The 19,894-nt window shown below is 34.2% G+C and overlaps 2 protein-coding genes and 1 non-coding gene across 8 annotated transcripts; 2 read left to right on the top strand and 1 right to left on the bottom strand.

Moving 5' to 3' along the window:
* Positions 1 to 599: 599 nt before the first annotated feature.
* Positions 600 to 1,965, bottom strand: LOC105976029 (acyl carrier protein 4, chloroplastic). Its single transcript, XM_013001309.2, has 4 exons — positions 1,702 to 1,965; positions 1,252 to 1,344; positions 1,033 to 1,155; positions 600 to 938 (listed from the first exon to the last, which is right to left on the bottom strand). Exons 1-4 carry the CDS (start codon positions 1,771 to 1,773, stop codon positions 813 to 815), a joined length of 414 nt encoding a protein of 137 aa, XP_012856763.1. The 5' UTR covers positions 1,774 to 1,965; the 3' UTR covers positions 600 to 812.
* Positions 1,966 to 4,756: 2,791 nt separating this feature from the next.
* LOC105975948 (sister chromatid cohesion protein PDS5 homolog D) lies at positions 4,757 to 14,093 on the top strand. Of its 6 annotated transcripts, XM_013001210.2 has the most exons (17): positions 4,784 to 5,077; positions 5,163 to 5,199; positions 5,296 to 5,384; positions 7,057 to 7,223; positions 7,424 to 7,627; positions 8,191 to 8,372; positions 8,748 to 8,883; positions 8,983 to 9,153; positions 10,055 to 10,312; positions 10,421 to 10,525; positions 11,537 to 11,622; positions 11,695 to 11,746; positions 11,960 to 12,046; positions 12,136 to 12,176; positions 13,001 to 13,052; positions 13,666 to 13,746; positions 13,842 to 14,093. In XM_013001210.2, the coding sequence occupies exons 4-16, from the start codon at positions 7,071 to 7,073 to the stop codon at positions 13,690 to 13,692; spliced, it is 1,554 nt and encodes a 517-aa protein (XP_012856664.1). In that variant the 5' UTR covers positions 4,784 to 5,077; positions 5,163 to 5,199; positions 5,296 to 5,384; positions 7,057 to 7,070; the 3' UTR covers positions 13,693 to 13,746; positions 13,842 to 14,093. The 6 variants fall into 6 exon arrangements, with proteins under 6 accessions (XP_088679084.1, XP_012856663.1, XP_088679082.1 ...); XM_088822958.1 differs by having other exon boundaries at positions 4,757 to 5,199; positions 12,142 to 12,176; XM_013001209.2 differs by having other exon boundaries at positions 4,757 to 5,199.
* On the top strand, positions 6,412 to 6,483 carry TRNAH-GUG (transfer RNA histidin (anticodon GUG)). Its single transcript has one exon. It is a non-coding gene; the product is annotated as a tRNA-His (tRNA).
* Positions 14,094 to 19,894: the final 5,801 nt, after the last annotated feature.

Below are 19,894 nucleotides of genomic sequence, written 5' to 3'. Positions count from 1 at the left end.
ATTTTCGATTTTCCGAAAATTCCAAAAAAATCGGAATTGGAATTGGAAGGCGTTCTGGACTTCCGAAAAAAATCAGAAAATTTCCGAAACACCTAAATCCGATCCGATCTGCCCGATTTCCACCCCTACTTACACCTGATGTAAGGTCAAATTATGAAATACCCCTCATGTTTGGTTATCACAAACACCCCTCAAATATTAATCTTCTTACACGTCCACATTTATGGGGTCAAATTAAACAAAATTTTCTAAATTCCGCGAAATGTTTTCTAGTTTGTACTCGTTTTGTGGAAAAATGCAGTTTCTAATGCACCACAATCTGATATTTACAAGTCAAGAGACACATCTCATGATCATCTTGTTTCAAAATGTGGAACTCGAATTGGATAAAACGGGTACAAACTGAAGAATATTGCACTAAATTTGACACCACAATGGTGGACGTGTAAGAAGATTCATAGTTGATAGGTGGTTGTAATTACCCAAACATGAGGGGTTTTTTTTCGTAATTTGACCTTACCGTAGGGGTTGAAAATAATTTACCCTAATAATTAATTAGCAAAAAATGAACACAAACATGCAATAATTGAAGACACATAAAAGAAGCAACCAAATCTCTTACACAGCAAAAAACCACACACAAAACATCATGAGTCCCATGTTCTTTTGTACTAATTAAATGAACTAGCAAAATAATCATTCATAAAAATAAATCCTAATTCCAAATTTTCCAAGAAAATCTCCACTCTAGAAGCTCACAATGAATACTAGAAATTCCTCAATAATATAAGTCGTCTCTGTTTTTTCGCCATTTAAGCTTTCTTCTCGACAAGTTTATCGATCAAATCAGCAGCTTCTTGAATTGTGGTTATAATCTCAGAGTTCTCTTCTTCGACGCTGATGTCGAATTCTTCCTCTAACCCCATAACTATTTCCACCTGCCAAATGATCAACACGTAACGATTATTTATATAAGAAATCAAATATGGTTGTGCTAATCAAGAATTGGAGGATAAAAAGGGATTTTATTACGGTGTCGAGAGAATCAGCACCGAGTTCGGTGAATTTAGTCTGAGGGGTGAGTTCTGTTTCGGGGGTTAACGCGAGTTGCTTCCTTACAATGGCACTCACTTTCTCCAATGTCTCCGGTTTCGCCTGTTAATATTATATTTTTTTAAACAACGTATATTTATTAAAATGTACTCAAATGTCCGAACACGAGTACTATTAAATGTTGTATGTAAAACTTACGGCGCAAATTTGGAGGCGAGACGTTCTGATAGAAGGAAATCCACCGGTTCTTGGCAAACCGAACGACACCAAACTCGAACTTTTTCCAATAATCTGAAAATGAAAAAAAAAAAAAAAAAACGAAGATACATCATAATTCATAGAACAAATGCTTAATTCAAATCATCATGTTCCGAAATGAATATAAATATAATGAATTCGATTTCGGGAAGTACGAACATTTGGTCACGCCGGCATTGTGTTTAAAAACGTGACTAGTTTGAAGTACCGACTCGAAACTCGTAGCGTAACTTAAATGAATTCACCCAAGCAATTTTTATTCGATTAGTTATCATAAATATTATAGAATTCTTAAAAGGCATAGATAGAAAATGCAGGATTATATTATCCAATAATCAAAACATATAATCAAGAAAATGCTGACAGACAGCAAAACATATGCATGCTAACCTGGTTATCAGTTCTAACAGACAAGTTAACTGAAGCCCCAAATCCGACAAATGTAGCTGAAATGGAAGCCATTTTGGAATCTCAAGAAGAAGAAAAAAAAAACAGAGTGTAGAGAGAGAGAGAGTTGCTAATGAACCCTATCTAGAGTTTTAGATAACAAGAAACGGTAAAGAGGGGCAAAATGGGAATAAGTGTTCTTGGAAGTATTAGGTCAAAAAAACATGCAGTATGAGAAATAGTGACCCCTAATAAAATTATGAGTGGTGAATATTCACTCTTATCGCTAGGCCTATCCCTTTGTTTTTCTTGTTTTTTAGTTCATCAACTTTTGTTTTGTCCATCTTTGCCCTTTATTTATTTCTTTTATTTTTTATTTTCCCTTTTCGAGCGGAAGAAAGGCAAATTACGACCATCCATAAGAGGAGTTAGATGCTGCACGTGGTTATTTACATCGGATGAATTTGAACTGTAGATTTGTTTAAATAACTATCTACTAAGCACACATAACATATAGGTGTGTGTGATTATGTGTAGATTTGCGGTTCGAATCCACCTAGTGTAAATAATTTGATTGAGTCAAAATCAAATTACAAACATCCCCACCACTATATGTTTTCTTTACAAAAAAACCCTTCTCGGTAGGTGAAATTGAGACTGTAACAGTGGACGTGTGACGTGTAAGATAATATATCGTTGAAAAATAACTAAATACATATAACATAAAATACCAGTGTAAAAATATTATAATTGTTATATAAATAATGTTAGGTAAATTATTAATTGTTATATTCATATTATTAAATAATTTTAATTAAATTATTAACAAATGTAATATAATAAATTTTGAAAAATATAAAGAACCGTTATTCGATAATCCCGTACAATAATGTATTTATAACAAAATTATAGATGATGTTTATTTTAATAAGAATAGATTATAACTCATTATAATTATTTTTTCTAGTTTAAAATAAAACTATAATGATGAGTAGAATCAAAGTATTGTTTTGTGATTTTTCTTTTAATACTTGGTTTAATAATATTTTAAAGAGAAAAGGGGTTGACAAGAATATATTAATCAAATTAACGATTTATAATTAAAGTATACCATCTTTTTAACTAAATTTTATCATAAATATAAAAATTATAAAATATAAATTCATAACAATCGTAAAAATAAAATTGTTAATAGTAAGATTTGCATCGATTAAACTGAAGTTCTTTCAATTCGTAAACTTTACTCAAAGATTTTAATTGATTAAACTCAACTATTGACAATGACGTAGTAATCAAATTAACTATTTATAACTAAAGTGATATCTTTCAATTGAGGCGGCCGTTATATGCAAGCCCATTTTTTTAGTAGTTCAAAACCACATAAAGGAGTTGATTAGTTTAAGCCCGCAAATTAATCTAATTTTATTACATCAAGACCAAAGATGACAAATATACCCTTATCCACAAATAATACTCAAATACAAATAAATCTTATTTTTGATTTGTTCAAGACCAAAAATCAAAAAAAAAAATAAAATATCACGACTGTCAACCAACGAGACTTTCATCGCACCGACGATGACCAGCGACCCACCCACTGCACCATTACCACCACCAACAAGTAAGTTCATTTTACTAAACTTTTGTTTGTAAATTCGAAAACATTAATCGAGCATCGATGTCCTTTTTACTAAATTTCTATTTGTAAATTCGAAAACATTAATCGAACATGGATTCATGATAAATATATATGAATGAACATTAATCAATGCTTATTTCTTGTTGGGTTGCAATGATTTGGCCGATTTTGGAAAAAAATTAAGATTGAAATTGGTTTTTTTATTTTTTTTCGTTGGTTTCCGAAATCGGTTTATCCAGATCGATTTTGTACAATAAAATCGGCGTCATAATACCGATTTTTGTTAACCAAATCGGCGACACAACGTCGACTTTACAAGTCAAAATTGGCGTTCTAATGTCGATTATTGAGTACAAAATCGGTTTTCGAATACCGATATTTTTTGATTTTTTTTTTTTTAACTAACACATTATATATTTGGTTAATTGATATTTTTTAAATATTTGGAACGAAAATGTTTATCACCATTCGGTGGCGTCTACCACGCCTTTAACCCAATCGAGTAGAACTTTCTGTATCTCAAATATTTATTCGTTAGATAATTTATTTGAATAATCCTCCATCAATCCCCTAGGCTGATGCACGAAAGTATGAGAAAACGGTCTTAAAAAAACACAGATAATAAAATCGGCATTTAAAAACCGATTTCTGTAGTACAAGTCGGCATGACAATACCGATAATACAAAAACAAATCGGTGTTGTCATGCCGATTTTTACTACAAAAATCGGTGTTTAACTACCGATTTTTATTAAAATAATCGGAATGTGGTTACCGACTTTAGTAACAAAAATCGGTATTCGCAGACCGATTTTTTGTATCGTCGAATTTTTTTCCAACAAAAAAAACGACTCAAAAGCAAAAATAAAGGGTTAAAACATATTTCATTGTGTTCTCTACCCTCGTAAACCACCATATCATTGTTTTCTGGTTCCATCGTGAATGTTTGGTATGTATTTGATTATTTTGGTGTGTGGGATTTCTTTGTGGGTTTGTGAAGAAGAAGGAGAGTTTTAAGTCGTGAAATAAGGAAGATGGGTTTCTGGATTTATGTATTTTATTTGGTCTTGCACAAAGGAAATGATTTCTTTTTATTTTTTTAATGTTTTGTGTGTTTTATTTGATTTTAAATTTCATTAAGGGTAAATTAGTATTTTTATATTGAAGGTCTTGAATTAATAAAAAAATGGGCTTGCATATAACCGCCGCCTTCAATTGAATTTTATCTTAAAAAAATAATAATATTTAATTTGTAAAAATTTTATGAACCAAATGTTAGTCCATTAGTCAAGGCAGTGATGGACACACACTTATTCCGTTAGTTTTAAACATAAGGGATCAAATGTGTTTTTTATGAACATAGGGGGTCAAATGTTAAATCGATTCAAACTTGAGGTCAAAAAACCGTATTTTTCCCTTTTACTAAGTTGCAACATACACCATCGCTAATCCACGATCACCATTCACCACCACAACCACCACAACCACCACCACCGCCACAACCACCCTCTTCTCCCAATTCCCTGCCGATGGCGACCCAAAATAGACCATCATCTCTATCTCTCCGTAGCCGCCGCTTCCACCGCCTTGTACCCGCCGCCTATTTTGCCGATCAGAATTGGGAATGGTGCCCTATTTTTCCCTGAGATTATTGCGTTCTCCTTGGTCGAATAAATGGCGTCGCCGGAGTAGTTTTCAGAAATATTCCGAAAATGCGTCCGCCGGCCGGTCAATAATCAACGTGACACTCTCTCTCTTCATGTGTAAGGTAGAAAAATATGGTATTTTTGGCTTTATATTTGACGGATTTAATTTCGTATTTGCAGACTGCTTCGAGTAATGTAGCTCCGCCTTGCACTTCATGTAATTTTTTACTCATCAATTTGTTGGATATGAAGCCCTTTATATACTGTTGGAACTTGGCTTGTTTTGAGTTTTTCCTTATTTTCTTTCCCATAGATTAATTGACAAATCAATCACCAGGAGCTCATGTAATTCACTTGGGAGATACTTTTCGATCAACGCGGGATCCTCTTGCAGCTACAATGGTAATACTTGTAAATAATGTAAAATTTGTCCGATCATTTGATTTAATCTAAATTAAATTTTATTTTTCGATGATAGCGTTTTAATAATTATATGGAAAACTGGATATATAATTTTCTAACTGGTACGGAAGATTTTTTCTCCTCGACATATTGAAATGTTCATGATTCCCCGGATATTGGCTTTTGCGTAAAGTTTATCAAGAGTTTCTTCAGTACTTCTATACGAATTTTTGTAGTTTGTAGTATTGTCGGCTTCCATGAGAATCTTCACCAAGCCTCATAGAATTCATTAGTAAAAGTACACGTGGCAGATTGCATTTTCCATTTTTACCTTCTCGACTTTCTTCTTGATCTTTTTTGATTTTTATTTTTTTGCTCGAATTTATTCTTAAAGGAGGATGTGGAATCTTTTCGATTTGTTTGACCTTGGTAAGTTCTAAGTACAATCAATTTCTGAAGATTTACCTTAAAGAGAGGAGAAATTAACAGATACTTCGGACTAGACGATATTCCTTCCCCTTGTCGTGTCGTTTTTCACTTATATCAAATGATGTTAGGGAAGATGCCAGTTGGATAAGTTTAATTGCGATATGACGACTTCAAGTTAGGAGTTCGAATTTGGAGGGGGGAATTAGAAAAATAGTACAAAGATAGATTGCTAAAGAGGATCGAAACACCTAATGTTATGTGTTCCATAGAACGTAATTTGTAGGCTAAGAATATCGATGAGAAGCACAACATATTTAGAACCTTTACCTGACATGAAGGATGTTATGATCGAAGGGGTACAAAACAATAAACTTTTTCGTTGTGGTTGTAATATTTGAATATGTTTCACACTTGTCGGTAGCAGTGCCCTATATTTGAAATTAATTTATAGGTAATAAGTTATAAGAGTTTAACCATATGGACTAGTTTGGAAAGAAATCCGAAGGCCATTATGACATAAGAGTGTCATTCTTATGAAGAAGGAAAAAAATAAATGGGAGCAAGTAAAAGGATTAAATATTGACAAATTGTCAACAAAGTGGCTGTAGTTTAGTGGTAAGAATTCCACGTTGTGGCCGTGGAGACCTGGGCTCGAATCCCAGCAGCCACAAATTATATATTTTTGTGAATTCTCAGCTAATGCAGTAAAGTTCTTTTGGACCAAAACATATTTTTTTCCAAATACTTGATTATTGCAACATATGTGAATTACAGGAATTGCTTATACATCCTATACCTGATTACAACAATGGCAAAATAATTAAAATAATTTTAATGTACAGTCCAACAGTCGATTATGCACTGTGTAATACCTTCACATTAATTATATATGTATGATCCCCGATGGCAAAATTGCACCCCTGGATTTCACTTACCATAGTGACAGGTTTGAATTTTCACTAATGGTATATGACTTTCTCTCTCTCATTAAATAGCATTCTTCCAAATATTGCAACAACTTTTGTTTGACAGATAGGCGTTTCACCAAACAAGCCTACTCACCGGATAAACATTGTTTTTAAAATTTGCAAGCATTGCACAAAGTCTCGGTTTTTAGGGCCTGCTGCATGCTTCCCATCTTGCACAAAAATACAATTCTTGATTTGTGTGTCCCGCATAAAGCAAGGGCGCTTTACCTTTCCTTCATTTTCATTTTGCAAAGATCCGTTTTCTTGAATTTTAGGCTTCTAGAAGAGAATGGCTGCCGCAAACTCACAAGAGAGAAACACGAGCAATGCTGATTCGCCAGGTTCAAATATGGTGGAGACGTTGAAACAATTACTTGTTAGGTATGGAACTCAGCTTCTTAAACCGTGTGATTCTACAGAAGAGCTTCTGGAATTACTTCATGTAAGCTTCACCCTCGATTTTACAAATTAACAAGGAATTTTTCCTTACACATGCTTTTATGTTGACGCAGAGTAATTTTCTCTGCATGCTTGATTCTGCCTGTAAATCTGGCTGTTGATTTGTGTTGTCGTAACTTAAAATCATTTTTCATTTATAGGACTACGATGTTTTTGATCTTTGATTTTTTTTTTGGCTCTCAGAATTTACATTGTGTTTTAATACACACACGTCATGATCACAAGGACCGGGTACAATTGGCACTTCAATCATCAAAAGAAGCGCTAATTGCCAATGAGCTTATAAGACATACTGAAAGGGATGTAAGAATTTCAGTGGCCTCATGTATCTCTGAGATCGTACGAATAACTGCACCTGATGAACCATACAAGGAAGACCAGATGAAGGTAACTCTAAATATGTTTAGATGGCAATCTTTTTTTTTTTTTTTTTTTAAATTATTTTATTTAGGGTAAATTACAACCACTCCCTGAGGTATGGTCAAATTACGAAACCCCCTCCTGTTTGGGTAATTACAACCACCCTTTCAACTATAAATCTTCTTACACGTCCACCCTTGCGGTTTCAAATTTAGTAGAACCTTCTAGGTTATATGGAATATTCTCAATTTTGTACCCGTTTTATCCCATTCGAGCTCCACATTTTGAAGCCAGATGATCATAAGATGCGTTTTTTGGCTTGTAAATATCAGATTTTGGTGCATCAGAAACTGTATTTTTGCACAAAACGAGTACAAACTAGAGAACATTCCATGGAATCTAGATGATTGTGTTGAATTTGACACCATAAGGGTGGAGATGTAGGAAGATTCATAGTTGAGGGGTTAGATGTAATTATCCAAACATGAGATTTTTTTTTTGTAATTTGACCATACCTCCGGGGAGTGGTTGTAATTTGCCCTTTTATTTAAATAATGATGCATAAAGTTTTGTCAATGTATCGTGTGCAGGAGTATTTTGGGCTTCTTAATACTGCTCTTGAGAACTTGTCTTTCATGTCTGGCGGAGCCTATTTAAAAGCTGTGTCGATCGTCAGGTCTATTTCATTATGTCAGTCATGCGTGCTGATGTTGGATCATCAGTTGTACAACAGTATCCATCAAATGTTTCACCTGTTCTTCAATATCATAAGGTTAGAGATCCATCAATTTTGCATTCCGTTTTCCTCTACTTCTACATGCTTTTGCACATATATATATATATATATATATATATATATATATATATATATATATATATATATATATATATATATATATATATATATATTCTGATCTCAGTTGATTTTTAACTTAATCGTTGTGATCTTTGCATTTTCTCTGACACGCGAGTAAATTTGTCCTCGATGTGAAGGTTTTCTGACGTGGTATATGCTCTTTTAATTTATGCTTACCATGAAAATTGTTGTTGGTTGGCAAATAGTTTATTCTCTTCTACACGTTTGTGTGTGTGTGCGTGTGTTATGCTTAAGTATGAACTACGTATATTTTATTCTTGCCAACTTTAGAAGCAGCCACCATCCGGCTATATTCTCAAACATGGTGAATATCATGGCGGGGATCGTTCGTGCCAATGATGACAATGATGAATTTTCCGTGAAACTTGCAAAAATCCTTCTTGCTAGGTTAAAGAAGGAAGATCAAGTAACTTCTCCTATTTTTTTCAGTGTTTTTTGTTCTATATCGTTCGTGCCGTATCACACTGTTTTTTGGTCTTATTAAAGCATTTTTTTTCTACTTCAGAATGTTACACCAGCTTCATTCCAGCTGGCGGAGGGCACATTTAAGAATTGCTCCAGTGCACTCAAGGAGCATCTTCCTAAAGCTGCAAAAAGTTTGGGAATTCCCGTCGAGGATTATGCTGAAGTAGTTGCATCGTTATTACAGGGTGCAACTCAAGGGGAAAAAACCATGGTGTGTTTTTCAAGAAAAGAAAAAAAAATAAAGCTAGAATAAGAAGATGCATTACGTGTTTTGGTTAGGTTGGAGATAATGTATTTGTTGCTACGGTTGTGTTTGGTATAACTTTGAAGTTGCATTTGGATGGAAGGGTTTGAGCAAAAGAGTTTTAAAAATTTAAAATAACAAATTCATGCGTTTGTTTGGATTGATTTATTTGACAATGGATTTTAAAACCCTTAGTTCTCATTTAAGTTATTTTTTGAGTCGTGACGTCGAATTTCAAATCCTTCTGTATGAGTCATTTTAAATCCATTCCTCTCGAATCAATTTAATCCATATGTTCAATTACTTTATATATCTTTCTACCTTGGCTTTAACCACGTAACGTTAAAACCTTTGGTGTTTTTTTCATGCATATTTGATATTAGATTCGATCACCAGAATTAAGATAATATACGACACATTAAATGCTAATGTTTAAGGGAGAGGAAATAACTAAAGTACATTTCTCCAATCTAACGCGCGTATCAGTTTTATGTCTAAGATATTTATTTTTTCATACTAAGCCTTTCGTTGAGTTACTTTAATTGAACTCGTCAGAAATTTAGAGCATGTTTGCATGAGCTTCTAGAATAAAAGTCCATTTTTCAATTGTACTTCTTATTAAGTTTTCTTTATTAAGTTCGGTGATTATATTACGAGATGTTTGGTGAAATATACTTTAAAGGAACTATAAATTTATTAAGTTTTGGAAATGGATTTCAGAAGTAACAATGTCTAACGTATCGAGAGTGAACTTTCCGGAAGGGATTTATCCCGAATGACTTAATTTGTTTCGTGACAGCCAATGTGATGAATTAATATTGTTGCTTCCAATTATATTGACTTCAGTTTTTTTTTGTTTATTTTCCAGGACGTTGAACATATAGGAGTAAATGCCACGTGTCAGGTGGAAGGTGGTCTAGCAGTAACTCCACCTGGCTTAACGGTAAGCGATGATGTTCTTATTCGGAAAAAAAGGAGTCGGAAACCGAACTCCTTACTTAAACCAGAGGAGGGCTACGATCCTTTGTGGACGTTGCAAGGGTCTCGGACGAGGGAAGCTCCCGCAAAGAAAGGCAAGAGAAAGACTATTCTTTCTGAAGACCCAATCGGTGCCATCCTTAACAAGGTAATAAGTGAATTGTGTAGATCTTTTGCAATTAATTGAACGCCAGATGGCGACTTCTCTCGACTTTTAGTCGTTAACTGTTAGATAACTCTCTTTTGCATAATGCAGAGATTGCCTTCTCAATCCACATCTACATCATCGAAAGGGGAAGCCTTATCTGGGGAAGTCTCTAACTTCCAAAATACGAAGAAGAGTACCGCGTCTGGCGACAAGGTCTGGCCTTGTTATCCGTCTTACCTTTGTAATTGTGAATGTTACATTATTATTCTTGCGGGGCCGTCTTTTGAAAGAGTTTTAATTTCTCTGTTCATTTTCTTTTCGATTTCCTTTTCAGTTGGACTTAGTTTTACTTTGGTTAATCTTTTTACTGCGTTAAATTGCCAAATATAACCAGTGCCGAGTCCAGGAACTGACTCCAGGGTGGGCTTAAATTTTCGGGGGTTCGGGGGAAGAGCCCTCAAAAAAAAAAATTGGACCTTTTTTTCTTGATAAATTAGGAAGAGAAAAAAATTAGTTTTTTTTTGGCGTAATTTGAGTTTTGGATGAGCTAAATAATAAAAATTGAGTTGGCTAAATAATAATATATATGTATAATATGCTAGAATAATTTTTAATTGAGGCGGGGCTTGAGTCCACCCTAGCTGGACTCCCCCCTGAAAATAACTAAAACGTTGCAAATTATTTTGGCATTCCCATAAATTCACACCAAATCTTTTAGTATTGAATTGACTTGTATATAATCACACCTCCGGAAATAAAGTGCGCAAACAGGTTTACGCATATCTATTCTATGCTATGTGCAAGCATACATTGCTAACCTTCTACAATGTCGTGGTAAGTTTAAACTGTTCTCGGTACAAATTTAGGGAAAGAAGTAATTTCGAAAATGCCAAAAGAGAATACGTAGTCCCACTATAAAGGGAATTATGTTCTTAGTTCTTTGATTACGTTTTTCTTTTCAAATATGGGGTATATTTCGATATTTACACGTGTCAAAAGGAATTATGCTTAAGGGAAGTTCAAATAAATGAAATCCGCCATACAGAATAATTCTCCGGGGCTGTGATTTTTTTGTTTGTTTTAAGGCGACATTTTTTTAATGCGTCACATTTTGGATAATTCCCACGCACTAATAATACATGTTTGTGTATATATTTTATGTGTATTCCATATTTCATTTGTGTATCTATTAAATCATATTAAGCTTTAACTCGTATTATTTAGGGTTCCGAGGTAAAGGATGCCAGCACTTGTGTTGGTGAAGAGGTGGTTGGCCGCAGGATAAAGGTTTTGTGGCCACTGGATCAGATGTAAGTATTCCCGATTATAACCATCTGATGCAAGGAACTAACTGATACCACACTGACATCACTCTTTTGCAGATTTTACGAAGGGAAAATTACATCTTTCGACAATTCGAACAAAACACACCAGGTAAAATTTCAAACTTCTATATATATGAAGTTTGTTAGCTATAACAACTTTGTTTGATGGATCATTCTTCGTATTCACAAATGCAGTTGCCCTTTATTACTAGCAATAACTGGATCTTTAATTTGAATATGTATTTTTTACATTTTCGGATTGCACGTGTGTTGTGAATCAGTTCTTCAAATTCTAATTGTTACTGTATCATTACATCATTAGGTTGACTACGATGACGGTGACCATGAAAAATTAGACCTTAGTAAGGAATGCTGGCTACTGATAGGTGACGGCGGTTTGTCCACTCAGGTCGGAGTTGCATTACTATTAATATTTTTATAATTTTTAGAATTGGTTGAAATATTTAACGCGTCTATTTGTGTTTCCGTATTTAATAGGATCAGAAGATTGATGCAAATCCAGGTTCCTCAGCAGAGATGTGAGCTTCTCTTTGGGCTTTATTATTTCGTGTACACAATCTTGTACTGTTTATTATCGTAACGCCCTTAATCACATGTTTAGTTCTTCATTATTTAATTTATATCGAAATCGACTTTGGGATGATAGAAAAAATAATTCTCTTATTTTTAATGTTCTAGTTTTTGTTGTACTTGTTAATCTAATATCCGTAGGGTAAATTACGGTTACTCCCGGAAGTATGGTCAAATTACGAAAAAAACCCCTCATGTTTGGATAATTACAACCACCCCTCAGCTATGAATCTTCTTACACGTCCACCCTTTATGGTGTCAAATTCAACATAATCTTCTAGATTCCGCAAAATATTCTCTAGTTTGTACTCGTTTTGTGCAAGAATGCAGTTTCTGATGCACCACAATCCGATATTTACAAGTCAAGAGACACATCGTATGGCCATTTTGTTTCAAAATGTGGAGCTCGAATGGGATAAAACGGGTACAAACTGGAGAATATCGACACAATCTAGAATATTCCACTAAATTTGACAATGTAAGGGTGGACGTGTAAGAAGATTCATAGTTGAGGGGTAATTGTAATTACCCAAATATAAGGTGTGTTTTTTTTCTTTTGTTCTTTTTTTAATCATACCTCAAGGGTGGTCGTAATTTATCCAATATCCCTATAGTAGTATTAAGTTGCCACTTCGGTCGTGCTTTTTGTATCTTAATCCTCCTTTATTCTGATTTCTTGTGTTATTACTTTGCCCCAAAAGTATGTATGTTGCAATCGTGTTAAATTTAGTGATGCTAATAGCTTAAATTATACTATATTATGCACATGCAGATTGACTGATCATGGAACAAAGTCTTCTCGTATGTTGAAAGGGAAAGAGAAGGTGAGTTCCTAGTGTAAATAGTTTGATTGTAAATTCAATAATTCAAATTGTTTGCTGGAACTTTTCTGCTCATGGCTTTTTTATATGGAACAAGAACAACTGCGATGATATAGAGTTTTCTTGAAAGACCATATCGTCCTTTTGATTTGTAGCCATGCGGCAGAAGTTTTGTTCCTTTGAGTCGAAAAATCATGAACTTGAAAACGAAAAGATAGATATAAGTATGGGCAAATTACAGTTTTCATCCTTCAAGTTTGTACCGATTTCACATTTAGTCTCTCGTGTTCACAAAAAACACATCTGGTTCCTCATATTCCAATGATTTAACACTTTTGATCATTTCCGTCAATTTACTGTTAGTCTGTTAGTTAAGGCAGTGATGGACACACGCTTGATTCCGTTAGTTTAAATGGAAATGACTAAAACTGTTGAATTTTTGAAACATAAGGGACCAAATGTGTTTTTTGTGAACATGGGGACCAAATGTGAAATCGGTGCAAACTTGAGGGATGCAATTGGTGCAAGTCTTTGATGAGACAAAGTATGTATGATTTACAAAGGGAAACTAAATTGTGCTTACTGCTATACGAATAATGTTGTACCATTGTATCAGGAAATTCGGATCGAGGTTCTGGACTGATGCTTTGGCTTTCATGCTAACCTAAAGAAGCAATTCTACACGTTTCGAGTAAAGGTGATTTTAACATATTTTTCTGCTAAAAGAAGTCTCTTTAATCTGATTTGGTTTTCATTCTGGTATTCTTCTTAATTGGTATGTTTTTATTGCAGGTTTCTCGTGGACGAAAGAGATAATATTTGATGCTGCTATGTTAAGAGCTTAATCGATTTCTTTGTTTCCTAATCGCAATTAAGGAGTTGTCCGGATTTTCATAAATAGGGGTGTAAACAAATCGGGTCGAACCGAACATATGGTTTGAATGTTTATCAAGCTTTCACAGTTGTGTTTAAGCTTGGTTCCATAGAGAAATTCAGCTGAACTCGAACGAGCTTTAATCTTACAATAAATTAATCTTTTAATTATTCAGCCGAGCTCAAAAAGAGAAGCTTTTTACATCTTTACCGGGGCACTAAATCTGAAAATTGATAGAAATTTCAATAGAACCAATCGACGACATTAAATTTCCCCGAAACAATGTTGGACAGTTGGACGAAATAATGTGAATACCGAAAAGTTAAGAAGAAGAAAAATGGTTGTTTGATATTAATTAAGAAAATAGTTACTATAAAAATGCTTATTTCATTCGTCAAATAAAAATAATAATTTGTTGGTATATTTTATTTCCCTCCAAAATCGTCCAACTCTTCAGCAACATCATCTAGTTTATTTTTAATTTATTTATTTTTATAAATCAAATACCAACTCACTCAACCAACCATTGCCTAACATGTTATAGCAGGTCATATCACTAAAATTCTCAACTTTTGAACTTACAGGACTAAAATTCTGATTTTGAAACATGATGGACTAAAACTCCCTACTAGCAAACTCAGAATAAAAAACTCATTTTGCCATTATTTAGTCCTATGTAGAAAAGCTTTATGTAATAATACTAAGTCAAAATCAAAATCTAGTGTTAAAATATGGACTCGAAAAAGGAAATTAATCTTTCACCTAACAATTCTTTTACCCTTTTTTTGATGCTATATCCGATGAAATACATCGAATGTGTTGTAAATAATATGGAAAAGTGGGTCTTCCTATCCTAACACATGAGAGGTTGTAACCTCCATATTCCACTATAGATTCTCAACTTCCCACTACCCCATTATCCCCACACATTGTAGTGGTTGTAACTCCTATGTAACTCCTTTGTAACTTCCGGTGGATTACACCTATATAAATGAGAATCTCCCCTCCCCTAAATACCCACAATTTTCTCTCTACGGATTGTTGTTCTTTGCATTCTCTCATTCTCTCTCTATTATCGTTATTATGTTCTTATGTATTTCCACAATCACAAACCAAATAGCTACATAAATAGGCCATTTTACAACACGTTATCAGCACGAAATGCTCGTCGTGATCGTGGAAAGACAATCGTTCGTGGGACTAGGATACTTGAAGAATTTGTGATTCAGGTGCTCATGAAAAATGAACCATTTTTGGTACGTGGATGCTTGAAGAACTTGTGATTCGAGTTCGTTCGTGAAATGGTAATCTTGTTCGAAGAATACAGTATATTCTTCAACAGTTGGGTTTAAGCGTTTCAAGTAAGCCGTAATCCCTTGCAATTTCGATTTCATTAGAGATGCACTAGATCTATTTAATGGCATGAAATGCATGAAGTACATATTTATCTTCAAGTCATTACTTCATTTATACTGTGGATAATTTCAAAATATGATGTGATTCGTAATTATTGGAAGCATGCTTAATTATGTTATAGTATGGTATAAATATCACAATGGTTGTTTTTGGTATGTGGTGTAGCAAATTATTTTATCATTTGCATTCATTCCGGATTCAATGAATAGCGACGATAAATGTTTGATTGTATATTGTCAAAGGATTATAATACCTTGCTGGTTTATTTCATGTTTCGAGGATTTGATATGAAATTGTATTATGAATGTTTTATCATAATATTTAGAATACAGTGGCACTAAGAAGTTTATGAATAAATATGCACTGTCGAATGAGGGGTGGATATATTTGATTATGAATGTGAAATTATTTATGTTTCTTACTGAACGTGATTGTAGCAATATTAATAGAATTTTTTTTTTCTCGGTTGAATTTGTATTGCATGAATTGTTAGAAAATTTTGCTACAATAACTTGGTCATTTCATTTTGAGATGATCTAATGCACTGCTGATACTTGATAGATTATGGATCTATTTAGTTAATTCATGATTATCTACCGGAATAATTTCAGAATTAGTTCGTGGAATTTATATGAGATTGTACATGCTATATATTGTTTATATTATTTAGCATGTTATATTTTATATATTTGACAATTTACAAAGTCTTAATTGCATGAAGACTTTGGTCAATCTCTAATGGAGAATTCTATTCAATTGATCCATATCTGCCATATGTAATTTTGTGATATGAAATGGTAAACAATATTTCGTTCGTCGTTATGGTTTATCGTATGTAATCCATGAATGTGTATGAACATGTGGTGTATGAATTATTAGACCGGAAGTTCTAATATGTGCAAAAAATTCATGAAATTGTTTATGGAGGTTACATTCCCATAAAACAATAATACTCCTTATTTTATTTGATTTGAGATGAAACACATGAGCAAACTCGAGTTTACCCAACTTAATGTATGGTGAAAGTTTTGTTGGTTGGAGAATGGATGTTAAGATCCATACGCTTAGTGAGCAATTGAGAATGGTCGTTTTCGAGGATAATTTATTAGGTAAAGCCCAGAAGGTTGAGACCATGTTTCTGATTACGAGATAATTAGATGAAGTCCTTCGTCTGGACTATTCATCAAACGAGGATCCTCATAAAGAATGGGATACTCTGACTAGTCGTTTTGATTGCCAAAAGACAATACGCTTGCCTGAAGCAAGGAGCAAGTGTTCATAAACGATTTGTATATGAACTTTAAAATTCGAATAGAGCTCCAAATCAGAACATAGATATATATTTTTATGTGCTGCATGTGAGCATTGGTCACGCACCTGAAGTGCGAGGAACGTTGGGGCTGGAGATGCAAATAATAATACACCAGCATAGACTGAGTTGGTAGAGGCAAATATTTTCTATGTATAGCCCGTCACTCAGCTTCCATACTTGGGCACATCTGACCAAATAACCCTTGTTGGGATATGATTGAATTGTTGATTTCATGCATTAGGTTTATTTTATTACTAGGGTTTATTATTTTATTGAATTTCAATCATCTTACTTCATATGCTCATGTTATGAACCATATTCGTATTTTGATTATGTTTAGTTTATGCTCTGGATCATATATTTATGTTACTATATGTTCTAAGTTAATTATTATGTTATTCATTGGTGTTTGCTTGATGAATTTATCTAGTACCTGAAGTACTTAATATATGTGATTAAATTTATATAACTATCTAGACATGACATGTGTGGGTAAATGTCTGGTAGATAGTGCGGCAACACATACTATCCTGAGAGATAAGTCGTACTTTATTAATTACATGTCTATTTGTAGCAAGACCTCTTTGATAACTAAATGAGGCACATGTACTTTTGATAGATGGTTATGATAATGTCCAAATTATGTTTCTCATGGCACAATTTTGCCCATTAAAGTAGCTCATTTTTCTCCACGTTCCAGTAGAACGTTGTTAAACTTTAAAGATATTTGAGCTAAATTGTTGAAACCATTGAACACAAGAAATTGATATGTGCATCATCTCTAACATGTACGGCCAGAAGCGTACATTGGGAAAATTAGAGGAATTTTCGACACGGTTATATAGAACAACAATTTGTATGCCAGAAGCATAAGTTGTCGATTGCTCGAAATTAAGTAATTTGATTATATGTTAGCATACGCACATACATGTAATGATTCAATTCATTTCTTGGAGGTAATCCAAGGAGATATATGTGGACTATGTATCACCATCTTCAACTAAAATTTAGAACCTTAGATAGGCGATCTCTTACCCGCTCAAATTGCGGACTGTCACTTTGATGAGACTGTCTTCCGGCCGTTAGGGGGAGGAAAGAACGTCCACACTACTTGAAAATCGTTCATGAAATCGTGTGGGATGAAAATCGTTCCTGAAATCGTCCACACTAACGTTCCTGAAGAACGACGTGAAGTCGTGTGGGATGACAATATATATTTTCAAGTAATGTCCATAGTAACGTTCCTGAAGAACGGCGTGAAGTCGTATGGGACGACTACTAAATCTGCAAATAATGTCAACACTAATGTTCCTGAAGAACACCGTGAAGTCGTGTATGGAGAATAATGCCAGACTCATTCAATAATTTGAAAAAGTGACGAGATCTCAAATAAGCCTGCAAGGATAGATGTCCTAGAAGGACAATTACGGGTAGGCCATCAATCCATGCTAACTAGTCTTGCCTCCCTTCTAGGAGAGGGGGAGCGCAATGGGACCAAATGATTCTCAACCCCGGAAGTGGGTGAATGCCCAACAATTGAATCCGGTTAGCACTAGTATAAATGGGATCCCACCTGATCCATCTCATAAAATAATTTCGGACTATGGATTCGTCCTGCAGACGAAGTCGGGGGACGCCTCTACATTAATATCCATTCCCGTGAATAGTAAAAACTCGATTAGTTATTCATGCATGAACGAGATGTGGTATTGGGATGAAATGATCATCGATGATAAACTTCCCTACACAGTAGCTACTGAATGTTTTAACGAGTGATGATAAAACCTCGATCAATTGATAAGTGTAAACAAAGAGATGATGGCCGAAATGAAAACAAAAAGAATTCAAGTTGACTTTGATTCCTTGATAAAATGAAGAGTGTAGAGACCAGTAGTTCTTACAACTCATTGAATTTCACCATGGGATATAAGTGAGTACTCACAAATAAAAGAAATGAGATTGGGAACCAGAAGATTCATCTCATAGCTTTAACGAGATTAGGAGCCAGGAGACTCATCTCATAGCTCAAGGAATGAAATGAGATTGTGAACCAGAAGATTCATCTCATAGCTCAAATGAGATTGGGAACTAGAAGATTCATCTCATAGCTTAAACGAGATTGGGAGCCGGGAGACTCATCTCATAGCTCAATCAATGAAATGAGATTGGGAACCAGAAGATTCATCTCATATCTCATATGAGATTGGGAACCAGAAGATTCATCTCATAGCTTAAACGAGATTGGGGGCCAGAAGACTCATCTCATAGCTCGAACAAGATTTGGAGCCAGAAGACTCATCTCACAGTACAATGATTTATGGGCAAATGAGATTGGGAGCTCGAAGACTCATCTCATAATTCAAAGATTCCTCATAATACTGAGATTGATTTTAAAGAGGTATACTCTTTCATGGTGAATGTTATTAAATACGTGGTCACAAAGTATCTAATGAGAATCTAGATACAAGTATTTATATGAAAGTTCCAGAAGGACTTCGATTTCCCGAAGCAATTAGTTCCAGATCACGGAACATAAACTCAGTTGGGCTGAGACGTTCACTTTAATTATGACTAGAAATATTCCAGAAGAATATAGGACAATTGCCTAAGTGAACAATTGCTCGGAAGAAAATAGAACAATAAATGGTTTTGATTGTTCCTATTACTATAATTTATATAAAGGACATAAACTTGATTTAGACTAGAAGTCAAGTAAGAAAAACTCAATTGTTGAAAATTTGAGTTCAAGATCAAAGATCTAAATGAGACTAATTTGTTGTCTCTACCAACTTAAAATTTATCATGTCATTTATATTTATGTCCATCATTCGAATTACATCCAGAAGATGTTATGGATAAAGATAAATTATCGAGTAACACCTATGGGAGTGGGAAAGTGGAATAGGTCCAATGATTCATTCCGTCCCATGGAGAAGGACGAGGAAGTGTTAGCACCAGAAGTGCCATATGTAAATGCAATATATGCATTATTATGCTTAACTCCATGTACTCGATATGATTTAGCTTTTTCGGTAAATTTATTAGGTAGACTTATCTCACCTTACCGACACGCCCAATACATCAATGAATGATGGAAAACTTGTGGTTTATATTGGCATTGACTAGAAGTCATATCCACACAAAGCTCGTTCCCAGTCCATGGTTTAGTATTGGGAAAACAACTATGTCTTGGGGTTCTATGAAATGTACCTTAGTTGTCACTAGGTCAAATCATGCATGATG

Source organism: Erythranthe guttata, chromosome 9, assembly GCF_056151865.1.
Source record: "Erythranthe guttata isolate IM_541 chromosome 9, IM_541, whole genome shotgun sequence".
Taxonomy (NCBI): Eukaryota; Viridiplantae; Streptophyta; class Magnoliopsida; order Lamiales; family Phrymaceae; genus Erythranthe; species Erythranthe guttata.
Note: the sequence above shows the minus strand (reverse complement) of the source record. Positions and strands in the feature narration are given on the sequence as shown.

What these genes read in the sequence shown, in the direction of transcription:
- LOC105975948 (XM_013001209.2), top strand. Translation starts at nt 7,071, where the DNA reads ATGGCTGCCGCAAACTCACAAGAGAGAAACACGAGCAATGCTGATTCG. An exon ending in GGTTAAAGAAGGAAGATCAA is followed by an intron (nt 8,884 to 8,982) that starts GTAACTTCTCCT and finishes TTTCTACTTCAG; the next exon opens with AATGTTACACCAGCTTCATT. An exon ending in CCAGGTTCCTCAGCAGAGAT is followed by an intron (nt 12,177 to 13,000) that starts GTGAGCTTCTCT and finishes ATGCACATGCAG; the next exon opens with ATTGACTGATCATGGAACAA.
- LOC105976029 (XM_013001309.2), bottom strand. Translation starts at nt 1,773, where the DNA reads ATGGCTTCCATTTCAGCTACATTTGTCGGATTTGGGGCTTCAGTTAAC. An exon ending in CTCGCCTCCAAATTTGCGCC is followed by an intron (nt 1,156 to 1,251) that starts GTAAGTTTTACA and finishes TAATATTAACAG; the next exon opens with GCGAAACCGGAGACATTGGA. An exon ending in GTGCTGATTCTCTCGACACC is followed by an intron (nt 939 to 1,032) that starts GTAATAAAATCC and finishes ATCATTTGGCAG; the next exon opens with GTGGAAATAGTTATGGGGTT.